Source organism: Dysidea avara, chromosome 10 (assembly GCF_963678975.1).
Source record: "Dysidea avara chromosome 10, odDysAvar1.4, whole genome shotgun sequence".
Classification (NCBI taxonomy): Eukaryota; Metazoa; Porifera; class Demospongiae; order Dictyoceratida; family Dysideidae; genus Dysidea; species Dysidea avara.
Genome location: NC_089281.1, coordinates 2944499 through 2958443, shown reverse-complemented (window position 1 = coordinate 2958443; position 13945 = coordinate 2944499). Strand labels below are relative to the sequence as shown.

At 39.0% G+C, this 13945-nt stretch overlaps 1 protein-coding gene across 4 annotated transcripts in view; it reads left to right on the top strand.

The window, feature by feature from the left end:
• Nucleotides 1–13945, top strand: part of LOC136269309 (uncharacterized) — a 74240-nt gene that overhangs the window by 39132 nt on the left and 21163 nt on the right. Inside the window, exons 6-10 of one of the 4 annotated variants that reach the window (XM_066064858.1) lie at nucleotides 5805–6004; nucleotides 6065–6193; nucleotides 6297–6365; nucleotides 6415–6486; nucleotides 11040–11107. The exons of 2 other annotated variants lie outside the window; for them this stretch is intronic. In XM_066064858.1, coding sequence (XP_065920930.1) covers nucleotides 5805–6004; nucleotides 6065–6193; nucleotides 6297–6365; nucleotides 6415–6486; nucleotides 11040–11102 — 533 coding nt within the window. In that variant the 3' untranslated portion in view covers nucleotides 11103–11107. Of the gene's footprint in view, nucleotides 1–5804; nucleotides 6005–6064; nucleotides 6194–6296; nucleotides 6366–6414; nucleotides 6487–11039; nucleotides 11108–13945 lie in introns of those variants that run through there. One more of the 4 variants, XM_066064856.1, reaches the window with a different exon arrangement.

Sequence of the window (13945 nt, the reverse complement as noted above, 5' to 3'; positions counted from 1 at the left end):
AGCAATCAATCGAACTACATCTTTTAGTGCAGCGAAAGTACTGTCTGTATTGCCTATTCTACAAAGTGCAGGACAAAGCGCTGAAGTTACGAGAAGCCATATGAATATGTATAGATTACAAGTACTGCTGTTAATGTTCTTACCCAGGTCTTATGAAAATAGTAGCTGGTGCACTTTAAGATAAACTGCTCTACAGGATGCACTACATAATCTATACAGCATGCAACTACCTTGATAACTAATCAGATACGGAGTAATCTGGACAAGTCTTTATGGGAGTATGTATAAAATTTTTGTGATGCCTAATTGTCTGGATAGTAAGGCCGGCTCTGGAGGGGGGCCGAGTAGGCCATGGCCCACCCAACATTTTCACAACTACAGTCAACTTGACTAGTAGCTATATGAATATCATAGTAACCAGTATGAGAAGCCATACAATTACGTGTGCAAGTCTGCTACTTATTTTTAGTAAAACACACTCGAAAACTTCTTGTAAACTATAGCAGTATAAAACACTAGTCTGTACTGCATGAAATAGGTTAGAGGGCTTGGATACCGTGCTACAACAGTCTATATCAGTCTCTCAAACACGGAATATTATGGAAAAGTTTTGGCAGGAGCATGCATCAAAATATTTGTGGGCACCTTGTGTTTGTGGTGTAATTGAGACCGCACCACTGATACAGTAACAGTACTGTGGTCATTATTCATCTAGCAACTGGCCAATAAGCTTAGATTGAATGCTTTCACATGTAGCTGTTAATGAATGAATTCAGTGTAGTTATTGATATCTAGGGATAACTATGTCCAACTAAAATTAGGATAAATATGCTTCTGGATGGCATTTCCTAGGTGATAATTAAAAATTTTTTCCTGGGGGAGCATGCCCCCAGACCCCCCTAGTAGGAGCATGCTATACATACTGAGTGTGCTCTGCACACTATCTATCACCCCCCACGGATGGCCCACCGAACCCAATTTTGCCAGAGCCGGCCCTGGATAGTGTAGTACAGGCCACACACCATAGGTAACCCATGCTCAATAACATCACTTCTGTTGCTGATCATATCATGTTCACATGGTACCATAACCCATCTTGCTCCACCACTCGGTCTAGTCTCTTGCATTAAAACTGATTATTTTAAAATTTTAGAAAACCCCTCAAATAAGGACACCTCCATATAAAGGACATCCCAATGGTGTCTGGCTTAGAGGGGTTCCATGCACTGTATAGTTAGCCAGGTAGGCTTACAGGTAGGCAGACCAAAAATCGGGTTTGGGCATTTTTAAAACATATTCATTATCTGGTCATCTATTTCAATGCTGGATTTGATGTTAGATGGACTAAGACAATTCCGGAAAGGTGATTTTTGTTGCGTATGATGTTTCAAGGATGATTTTTAATGACAGCATATTGGGCAGCACCCATCATTTTAGGGATAAACAGTAATCATTTTAGGGATAAACAGTACTGCCACCTGTATTTTGGTAACTTAATGTTGGGTGATATTGCATTTTTGCTCCTGATATCTAGTATCAAGAAAATACCCCGGTATGGCGGTATTTTATGGTATCCTGGTAATCAACTATAATGCACGTTTTTAATCAAGCTGGTATTGTTTATTTTGTGATAAAAACAGCTAACTGTTAATCTGTAGTTACTATCCAAAGTTGGATATATTCCACAAGCAATAGTTACTCATGGCTAACAGGTTATAAATAACTGCTATACAGATACAAATAGGCTGGCACTGCATTGTAACCTGAAACCTCACAGTTTACTGTTAGCCAGGACTTGTAGTCACCACCAAAACATCAACTCATAACTTAATTAAATACTAAAGGCCTGATATCTGGCTTTCCTCATAGCATAATACACCTAATGGCATTCATGCCAATATTACCAGTATATTTGAAAGTGAATAACCTTTGAACTGGTTTGATGACAATACTGCAGTATCCCAGAACGTCCAGTATACCATGCACCCAATTGGTTTGCCTACCTCACTTCCTGCCTGACCACAGTCACAAGGCTAGAGACCAAACAAAGTAGCAGATGTCCACCACCTTACACCAGAACAACTTCATGGGTGAGATGTGCCTTCTGTGGTTCAATGAATGTCTACCTTCCACGATTTTCCATTCTGTTTATCTTCAATTAAATGGTCATTGTCTTTATACCAGGAAACCATACCAAGGTGTTATTGACAATTTTCTTAAAGGAGTGTATTTAGATACCACAAAACTATTTAAGGCACATAATGGACAAGCGTAAGCGTATCCCTAGCAAGCAAGCGTATTCCTAGATTTATAGTTAAATGGTTGCGATGGGCCACGCCCCCTTAAATGATTAGAGCATGCCACCACACCTCTAATAATCAGTGCTTAGGATATACCCCTCAATGATCTAGCTCCGTAGAAAACAAGGTATTGTATTGCACCCCCTAGCTATAGCTTAATCTACTGTGTAGTACATTTGTGGAGGTGTACCACAGCATAATTCATACACAAATACTGACTGTATTTATTCCGTCTATGTTATGGTGTTGGAACTAATAGTCCAAAAATTCTACCTAGGCTCAAGCAAAAATAGACCACAGCCCTAAATAGTGAATAACATTAGAGTCATTTATAGATTTGAGGTTTGTTTTGTCTCGTTATAGGGAGTTTTTTAAATTAGTTGTTCCAATACTGAATAAATACAGGGTTAGAATATGTAGTATTGGAACACTATTTTTGCTTTGTGTGTAGTACCGTATCAAGATACTCTAATACAGCAGTCACAACCACACATGTATTTTATAGCTATGCTGTAACTATAAAGTGGGGTATTATTAATTTAAAATGAAGTAGGGGTTCAGCAATAAGAAGTTTTGAAACAAGATAATTATGATGGTAGCTATGAGGGAAAATCCCTACTTGGCATAGTAGCAATGTGGGAAATTCCTATTTTAATTGAACAGATTGTGAAAAAACATGCCAATTTTCCCACATTGCTGCTATGCCAAGCAGGTTCATAGCTACCATCATCTCTTGATTTACTCATTTTATCACTGGAACCCTATTTCAGTTTTAAATTAATAATTGCTTACTCTAGTAGTAATGTATGATTTGACCAATAATCATCCTTGTGTTAAACAGTAGCTATGCTCAGTTCAACTCAGTTCTAATGCATGGGATGTTCTTGCAAGTGCATGCTTTTCATTTGTTTATTCATGTCTTCATTTATGTACCACACAGTACGGTAGTACTGTTTTGGGTTTTTCTTACCAACAATATCACCCTAAAATCAACTTCACAATACCATCCTAACACCTTGGCAGCATTGGTTGGGTATAACCAAGCCCAAAAGTACCTTCAGTACAACCCTAAATGCTTCCAATAGATTGTTATTAAATTTTATTATTATAATTCAGTAGAATTTTCTACTGACTGACTGACTGCCTGCCTTCCTGCCTGCCTGCCTGCCTGCCTGCCTGCCTGCCTGCCTGCCTGCCTGCCTGCCTGCCTGCCTGCCTGCCTGCCTGCCTGCCTGCCTGCCTGCCTGCCTGCCTGCCTGCCTGCCTGCCTGCCTGCCTGCCTGCCTGCCTGCCTGCCTGCCTGCCTGCCTGCCTGCCTGCCTGCCTGCCTGCCTGCCTGCCTGCCTGCCTGCCTGCCTGCCTGCCTGCCTGCCTGCCTGCCTGCCGGCCTGCCTGCCTCCCTGCCGGCCTGACAATGGCTAAGGCTAGAGTCTTGATTTTTTCACTGCTTGACATCACTTCAGCCCGTGAGGTACATACCACAGTACATACAGTCACAATGCACACATCATGAACTTTACCTTTATCATCCTTTGTGTTTCATTTCCTTGCTGACAGCCCAAGGTTTCAATTCACAGTAGCACGATGACTTCCCTACATTTGTAAATGGGAACCCTTTGTATTTTTTGTGGTGACTGGATTGATTGTTAAGGTGCTTCTCCTACTGTTGTTCGTTTGTAATGCTGTGTAACAGGCTGAACATACAAGGCCAGAGGAGACGGTCCGGTTGGTCAGGCCTGAGCCGGACCAATAATCTGGAGTTGAACCAACTAGCTGACCAGCTCAAACTACATTACTCTCATGCACTCTTTGGACAATCACATGTACATGTAGGTACGTACATTTTACAGATGTTATCGAAAATGCATGACACGAGTAGTTACCTAGTTTCTCAGCCTAACTAAAGCACAGAACTACACGTATAGTACCTCCAATTACCTTACAGTACAGCTTAGCATTTTTATCGTTTTGTACTGAAATGATTGTGAGTTCTACGTACAGTATCACGTGTGCTGACAGTTGGTATTTATCACGTGTAAGTCAGGTGCCTTCTTTTATTCTAAACCAGCACACTTATATCACAATTCAATCTTCCATAAAATAATCATTAGCATTCCTTGGCTTGTCTCTCTTGGCTTCTTTTACTGGGCGAAGGGCTGGCAGTGACAAACCAGATGACTCATTCCGCAGCAAGAAGCTGTATACCCATACATTACATGGTGGCCATCTGGATGAGATGTTGAGTAGAAATCACTCCTCTTCAACTAGCCACTCGTCCTGTCGAGATACTGAGCAAATTCTCAGTCTCGCCCACATCGCGCCATTTTCGAGTACTGATTGGTCTCATGACTGTCCACCAGTATATTTACGTGATGATCCATTCACTTCATACAAACCAGTATAGTAGTATACTGAATTTTTGTAGCTGTGTAGCTTTTTATTGTAGCCGTGTGAATTCACTGTATAGTAATTATATCCTAGCTAAAGGGGACCATGCTGCATTGGTTCCTTGTGAAATTTGGGGAGAAAGTTGCAAGTTGCTAGCTAGTTTTACTTTAAAATTTAGCATCAATTTTAAATTTTAAGGCATTTTCAAGCCTTTAAATTGCAAACATTCTGCAGCTCCTTGGGGTTGCACCCCCAGACCCCCCTTGAACTTCTAATTACTAGCTATAACTAAACGAACCATACAGCAAGTTTCATGCTGTGTCCCCTGTATGTCAGGTCTACAATTATACATAGTACAGAAAGTCTGAAGAACAACAGATAGGCTTGAGCATATTTATATAGCTAGCTAGCAGTGAAATATCACTAAAATTGCATATCTGAGTGTCTAATTTTCAAAAATTTCCTGTGGGGGCATGCCCCCAGACCCCCCTAGAATGCTCATGCTTCACACTTCACAGAGTGTGCTTTGCACACTGTGCAACAGCTCCTCTCTCATTGGCATGTATATAGTAGCAATTTCAACATTATAGTCAATGGCCTGACCAACTCAATTTTCCCTCCTCCTGCCCTGACATATGTAGCTGAAAGTGATGCATAATGACCACTTTACTTTTGAGTCAGTAATGATAGTTGAGGTGCACGTTTAGTCAAAAACATGAATTCAGATGCCATTTTTTCTTTTGATATGGTATGCATGAGTTCACCAGTCATATAAAAAGTAAATCAACTTATTTCCTTACTATTTGTCAATAAGTCCCTTGTTTCCCTACTTTCCCTAATCACAGTTCCTATTTTTTCCTTATACTTGTTCGCATATTAATATGCAGTCACAATAGGCATACATGTATGTACAGAATATGTGCAGTTACAATAAATTAATTGCACACTACAGCTGGTGTGCTTCATGAAAGTCTCAACATTTTAGAACCTTATGTAAACATTACTAAACATTTTAATGGCAGGTGCCCTGAGTTACTCAGGTGAATACAACAGACCTTAGCTTTATAGCTATGAATAGTACAGTAGGTATTATGCTTATTTTTCCATTCTGTACAGCCAGTAACATACTGATCAAGACAACATGCCAGTGTAGTGAAGTGTTATACTGTAGTTGTCAACACAAGTTTATAGTACAGTTAGGAGACTTTGATTCATCAGCCACAGTACCTGGTTATCAGCTACACTTAGAGGAACATCAGATGATAAGATATGCCAGTGTGTTACCACTGGGTACTATGGGATATAGGGCTCCTGAAGTGAGTAGTCACTTACTGAATATATTAACATGTGATTGTTACTCCATTTCCATTTGACAGGTTTCAATGCACCTGGTCCTATCTGGTCCATATGAAGTACTGTATACTACTGGAGTGGACATATGGTCATTTGGTTGTTTACTACTAGCAATATTTATTGGAAAGAGTGGACCTCTCAAACAAAGAGGGGTAAGTATACATACAAATCTACTGCGAATACAGCAGTATGTGTCTATGTTTTGAACCAATACATTTCTAATAGCTTGCTGTCACCATTTGTATGTGCTTTCAGGAAGCATCACTTTTACTGTCAGCTCAAGGTCATCCATATTCTCAGGAACTGTACAAAAAACATATTAAGGTTGGTAGCCTATCGTGCTACTGTTACAGCTTTGAAGTATATTTTATAGATTGTGGAGCTACAAGATGCATTCTATGGAGATACATTGGGAGTGTGTGATTTAGTGCAGAAATGTCTTCAGGTATGTAGATCAGATGCATTAATATGTCATACAAATATGTAATGTACCTATGTGTTGAGTGCATGAAATCAGCTGTTTTTTGGAGCCATACTTTGGTCTAGAACTTTGTGTGAAATCACTTTTGCTTGTGTGGGTATGTTATTGTTCTACCAAATATTCCTTTAACAATTTTTCAACAATTGTTATACATGTATATTCTACTAGTACTTGTGGTAGAATGTTGCAGAAGTGTATACCATAAGTCAGGAAAAATTCACCATCAAAAATTTCGTCGTTGGCTGCATCAATGACAAGTTATTCTTAGCTGTAAGACTCATCCACAAGAAAGTTTGGTTTGGGAAGTTGATTCTGTTACACTTCAGCACTAGCTAGTCATGAGGAGCTTTGTATTGAAAACTTAATTGAATTAAAGCTTGGCAGTGGGCCAGGCCCACTGGGGTACCTTGCTGGTGCTAAACACAATCGCTTCACACCAATTGGATCCAGCAGAACTGCTAGTGTTCTGAGTTAGCTAATAAGCAATCGTGATAGCAGGTGCAAATGTTGCAGCTATCTCACGGCATTCTATTTTGCTAGCAATTGCTACTGTATTTTAAATTCGCTGTAATGAATTTTTGTCTTTTTATAAAAAGACAAAAATGAGCATTATGAGCGAATTCATGCCAAGCATTATGGACATTATTTTTAGCACTATGTTGAATCAAAATAATGTTTTAAACAACAAATACTTCAAACATTTACAGTTTCCTGATTTATGGTAGGTGCATATACATGAGTTTTATGGCATATACCAAAATTTATATTAGTGATACTGTAATAACTGAACCAATCTGATACAGAGTATGCATAGATGAACAAGACTGACATGTGTTATAGTGATTGATTTTTTGCAGCTGAACTCTCTACATGGTGGTTTCTTTGTAACTGAACTCTCTACAGGGTGATTTGTTTGTAGCTGAACTCTCTACAGGGTGATCTGTTCGTAGTTGAACTCCCTGCAAGGTAACTTCTTCTAGCTGATCTTTCTACAGGGCATATTTGTTTGTAGCTGAGTTCTCTACAGGGTGATTTGTTTGCAGCTGAACTCTCTACATGGCAGTTTCTTTGTAGCTGAACTCTCTACAATGTGACTTCTTCTAGTTGATCTCTCTACAAGATGACTTGTTTCTAACTGAACTCTCTACAGTGTGATCTGTTCATAGCGGAACTTTCTACTGGGTGATTTGTTTGCAGCTGAACTCTTTGCGTGATTGTTTCTTTGTAACTTAACTCTCTACAAGGTACGTTCTTCTAGCTGATCTCTCTACAAGGCAATTTGTTTGAGCTGATCTCTCTACATGATGGTTTCTTTGTAGCTGAACTCTCTATTAGGTACCTTCTTCTGGCTAATCTGACTACAGGGTGACTTGTTTGTAGCTGAATTCCCTACAGAATAACTTGCAATGTAATATAACTGAGTAAATTATAAATGCAGCTGAATACTTTATTAGGGTGACTGTTCTATTAGAGTATCTCGATCTCGCATTTGTTACACGTAGTTGTCTTTCGAATCATAACTCAGTGGTTTGTAATCCGATTCTTCTGTACTACTGCAAGGACTTTCTATGATGATTATTCCAGCTACATACTGATTTTCAGCTCGTTGCTCTAAGCGGTTTACCTGGTAGACACGAAAACTAATAGTTTTTTTTATTCATAAAAATCGATCGCGTAATTTTGACACAAGTCGGGTTTTGTGTCATATCTCCATGGTCTTTATCCCGATTCCTTTCAAACCACAAAAAGGCACTCCTACGATGGTTGCTCCATCTACATATCAATTTTCAACTGATTCCTCAAAGGAGTTTACCCTGTAGGCGTGACAGACCTCCGACCTTATTTTATGCAAATAATCGGTAATAACTCCGTGAATGTTCATCGAATTCCTACCAATGTTGGTACAGAGATCCGCCTTAATGAACCCTTTAAGTGTGCCAAATTTCAGCCCGATCCGAGCACGCATTCGTGTTTTATGGCGGATTTTTCGAAGTGTGCGAAATGAAGAAGTAGAAGAAAAAAACGAAAAAATTAAAATGAAATTTTGTTCGCTCGTATCTCGGAAATGGCTGGAGCGATTTTCTTCAAATGTGGTGTGTAGACTCCCCTAGCTGGCCGGCACGTCTGTAGCAAATTTGGTTCCAATCGGATAAGGGATCACAGAGCTACATAGGTGTGAAAATTGCATTTTCTTTCTTCATGTTAATATACTCACGGGTGGCACGCCGGCTTCTTGGGCCGCACGACACACTACCGTGTGTCTTGATACCTCAAATAGTTTTGTGGCATTTAAATATGTTCCTTTAAGGAAAGTGTCAATGCAGAAAGTTAATGCCTTGGTATAGTTTCCTGGCATGACCATTTAATTTAAGATAAAAGGAATGGCACAGTGCAGAAGGCAGACATTCGTCGGAACCACAAAAGGCACATCCCACCTTAAGTTGGTTGTTGTAGCATAAGATGGTGGCCACGCACTGCTTTATTTAGCCTCTAGCCTTGTGACTGTGGTCTGGCAGGCTGGCAGACCAAACGTTGGGAGTTTAAATTCAATATCTGGCTGCCTATAAGCATTTTAATGCTGTATTTGTAGTAAGATATAGTGGCACCCATCACTTTTAAGGAAGAACAGTACTGTTTGACAAATAGAATCAAAGGGGACTAATGCTTTGTACTACCTCAATATTAAAGGCATTTGTGGTCATGGCTATTATAATGATACAATCTAAACCACAGGGCAACGTCACAATATTGCCCTGTGGGCAGGGCAATATGTGAAACCTGTAGTGCATTTAATCTGAAGTGTCAAAATGGTATATGCTGTATATGGTAATTGTTTACTATTGCAATATTTGTATATACAACCAGACAATTAAGACACCCACTAACAGACCTTAGGGTATTCCTATGAAGATGTAGAAAAAGGTTGATTAATTCCTCTACTATACCAGTTGCAGTATCAGTTTGACATATTCTCATAGCACAGCACTCTGTATACAGGAAGATACTGGTATATGTATACCACTTTAGCCTGTAAATTCAAAGGTGCTGCTGATTTTCCAGACAATGTCTAGATATTACCTGGGCAATATCATGGGAAAGTAATTTGCTCATGTTTTTGATACCCAACTAGTTTGGTGCACTTTGACTCATTATACAACTTTACATTTTGTGGTGTCAATATTAGAGTCTTAGCAAAGCTGTGTGTATAGTCACTAAATTTTGACTAGCTGATTGCATTCTATGATGAATGATCACTAAATACTAGTTTGGGCAATGCGTGGATGTATATTTCTATGCATCACAAAACTGTCAGCCACAAAACAAGATTGCTATACTGGAAATAGGTTAGTAGCTTATAGTCCTATAAGTACTTTACTTAACTTACCAACAGTGAAGCTAGTAGGCTTAATTTAGTAAAAATAAATAAAATTTAAAAATTAAGTCCCACAATCATATGTTTTACTAACATCAAGCATTGCAGCAGAATGACATACAAATAACGTTCTGAGGACTATGGTCTGTTCGTGTTCACCTGAGCCCTCCTTTCTTGTTAATAACTCTTGTTACATCAGCCAGCTGCCCTAACATTTAGTAGCACTGTGAAGCCCTTTATTAAACGCCGGTGCTAATAGTCTAAATAGTACTAGTGCTTTGATATGAGCAAAAACAAGTGAGTTATAAGGCTTTAAAAATATCCCATACGTTTAGAATGGACGATTACGATTCAGGCGCACTTAACATGCTTGTTCCAGTACAAAACCATTGGGAGTGAACATATGTTCACCTCTTTGATACAGTATTACTGTTTTTGGCGGGGGCTCAGGTGAACACGTACTGACTATATTAACCCATGTTTTTAAAACCATGATTGATCATCAGATACTGGTACGGTGTATATCATTTATGCCACAACTGTTCGGGCTTTGCATCATATTATATGCACCTTTAGCCCTCAGGCCTGTGGCCCTCAGGCTTCAGGTGTATATATCAGAAAATTTCTTGCAGCTGTAGTATAGTTATTACCAGTGGCGATTCTAGACCTGACCTACAGGGGGGGGCCAGTAGGGAACGGCATAACTATTGTTGTTTGGCTATAGTATAAAGTAGAATTTTCAGGGGGGTCTGGGGGTGCAACCCCCAGAAGCTGCAGGATTTTTGCAATTTAAAGGCTTGAAAACAGCCTAAAATTTGTTCTAAAGACATGAAAAATGCTAAAAATAACAATGCCAATCTATACAGCAACTTTTCCCCAAGATTGTTTAAAAGTTATTTTTTAACAGGGGGGGCCTTGGCCCCCCCTGGCCCCCCTTAGAATCGCCTATGGTTATTACATAAGCGCCACTGATATAAAAACCATATAATGTTCACATTATTAATTTACCAACTCGTAAGCTGTTTGGTGACATAGCTACATAGCATTCAAAGATTTCTAGTTTTGTTTGACTTCAAATTTACTTTTGTGGCATCATGTAGCATGGTATATTACAATTTCTAAATGGTATTTATTATTCTACTAGGTTCAGTCTACGGATCGACCTGATGCAAAAGAACTGCAACAGCATCCTTTTTTCAAGAGATAGAATATGTAAGTGATTAACAGTACATTTATGACAACAAATATTTAGCTATATGACAAGGTAGAAATTCCTGTTATAGCAATTCCTATTACTGCTTGGCAATCACTGATGTATACAGTAATGGTGTAGTTGAATATTGAGGTCTCAATAGTTTTACTAAAATTCAATCTTCCTTACTACAACTGTCCTCCAAAAGATATAAAAAGTATGTCAGATTCAAGCCTGGCTCAAGGCATGTCTGTGCATAAGGCACCAATTTGCATATATACACCACTATGTACTGTTGTGCATGGTAAATTGAAGATGTATCAAGTTGAAAGTGAGTCCATTTCCATGTAAGCTAAAGTATTCTCAGTATACTAATTTATGAAGGGTTGCAAAACATCTGGTGTCCCTTAAGATGTATTGAAGCCTATATGGATTAAGATCTTGGGACTAAGATCTTCACACTTTGCAAGAGCCCACACCATACTGTTTATTCTTATTATAAGATTGTATTATAGCAACTCACACAGTACTAGCTACTACAATGATGACGTGAAAATTGAAAAGATACGCTGTGTTGTGATTGAGAAATCGATGATTTTGTGTCAACTGGTAGTGATATCCTAAGGTTTAAAGCCTGCATCTTTCCTAATACAATTTATTTTTACTGTTATAAGTAATGGAGGATTTTTAAGCAACAAAACATGGCCTACTGTAACGGGTGAAATAATTGCCTAGTATTTATTGGTGGAATCATAGTGACAAAAGATCGCCTATTTTTGTGATGTTCCCAGTCTTGTAGAAACATGGTAACAACATTTTTCTCATTAGGTAGGCTGAAAAAAAAGTCACTAGGGTCTTCTGCCATGGTTTAATTGCTTCTTTCTGCTTTACAGCACCACAAACTATACCATCATGATGCTAACATCCTGAAGGTTACAATTTCATTATCATAATAAGAAAAAATTGAACAGTTTAGGCTCCCATGAAAATTACTTTTACCTCACTCCGATTAAGGACACCTGATATTGCACAATCACAATTATTAACCACCACATTCCTTAGCCCTTATGTTATTATAAGATTATTTGTATAGTCATCACAAGAGTGTTACATGACATCCTGTTTACATTATAGTATGGGTTCTGTGAAAACCAGTCTTACACCCCGTTCACACTACCCTCTAACCCGGGTAGAGCACGGCACGGCTTGAAACAAACTGGAGTGTGAATCAATCGAGCCGTGCCGAACTGGGTCCAGCATGGCATGACATGGAGAGGTGGGCTGGCACGGGTTGGCCCTGAGTTGACTCAGGATAGCATACAGTCTGAACGCATTCCGAGCTGGCCAAGTCAGGTTAACAATATAACTTGTTTCTGTTGGCCACACAGCAAGTATATTCTATGTTCTAAAACTGTTCTTCAAAATGGCTATGACGTACCGTAGTTCTAGTAGACTTTGTGACAATTACGCTCGAACGACGTGTTAATAATCCTGGAGAAAGGAGCATCCACTAGCTTAAACATGGTGTCTCTAACATTGTACAGCTTATTTCAGCTGGTTCTACACTTCCTTGCTACAATTCTAGTGTCTTTTTATTAAGCGCCTAAATAATCAAAAGCTCATGCGCTTCTCTTAGCTAATTATTATTCGGCGTTCGCACTATCGAGCTCGTGTCAGATACAGTAGTGTGAACAAGTGCCAACCCGAGTTCAATAACCCGAGTTGAAAACACTCTGGCTAACCCGGGATAGTGTGAACGGGGTGTAATAGGCATATGACTCAGTTTTACAGCTCAGATATGTGGTCAGATTGACCATACATCATAGGCTCATTTGTCTGTAAAAGTGCTAAGTTGATAAGTAATTTCAATGTGAAGTTAGAAGTTTAGTAATTGGAAAAGCTATAAGACAGAGCTGCATGCATGGGTGAATACAGATGAGTATACATATCTAATTAGTTCTATGGTTGTCAGTGGTGAACACTTTTTATGATCTTTGCAAATAAAGAAAGAAAGCAGGTCAAGGCCATATATTAGAAAACAATTAATGCACTAATCTACAATAATTATTTACTTCAGTGTTAGCATAGGTATGACTTCATGTCACCACCAAACCACTTGCAAGTTGCAACATCACAAAAACAGTTTACGTATATGTACAATTTTAAAAATAGACATTGCTGTTAATATTCACAAATATTTCCTCAGTATGACTTCATGTCATTACCAAACCACTAACAATTTGATTACAGCATTACAAATGCACTTTAGTATACCATAAATGGGGAAAGTTTCATTTAGAATTTTCTGTGGTTTCAAAGCAAACCGCAAAAGTTCCCCACTAAGTTACTACCGTATAGCGGAAAATTTTGGCAGGAGAAAATTTTGGCGAATTTGGCGAGTATGCATGGATTCGCCAAAATTTTATTCGCCATTTTTATAAACACTGAAAGTGCAGTAGACGCTGTTCATCGGTGAGTGAATTAATTTATTCTGTGAATACTGTTACAGCGGTGAGTGGTTAATCTTCCGCAAGTATCCACAGCCAGTATTAGACTAATAGCTCAGGCAGATGGGAAATTCACTCGAGCGATTCAGCTCAGTGCCCATCATGTGCAAATGCCTTGCCTCACTTGCCACATTCCAGCGTTCCAGTCTCGATTACTGACGTTGCACGTTGTTTTTATTTCAGCTAGCTATTTACATAAGAGCGTGTCGATTCGAATCAGAGGCATTGAACTGTAGTACTTTGTACGTAGACATCGCAAAGCTTCGTCGCCAACGCTGTCAGATTAAAATTGCGTGGGCAAAGTAATGCCATGCATTCGCCAAAATATTATTCGCCAATTTCTGCCAATGA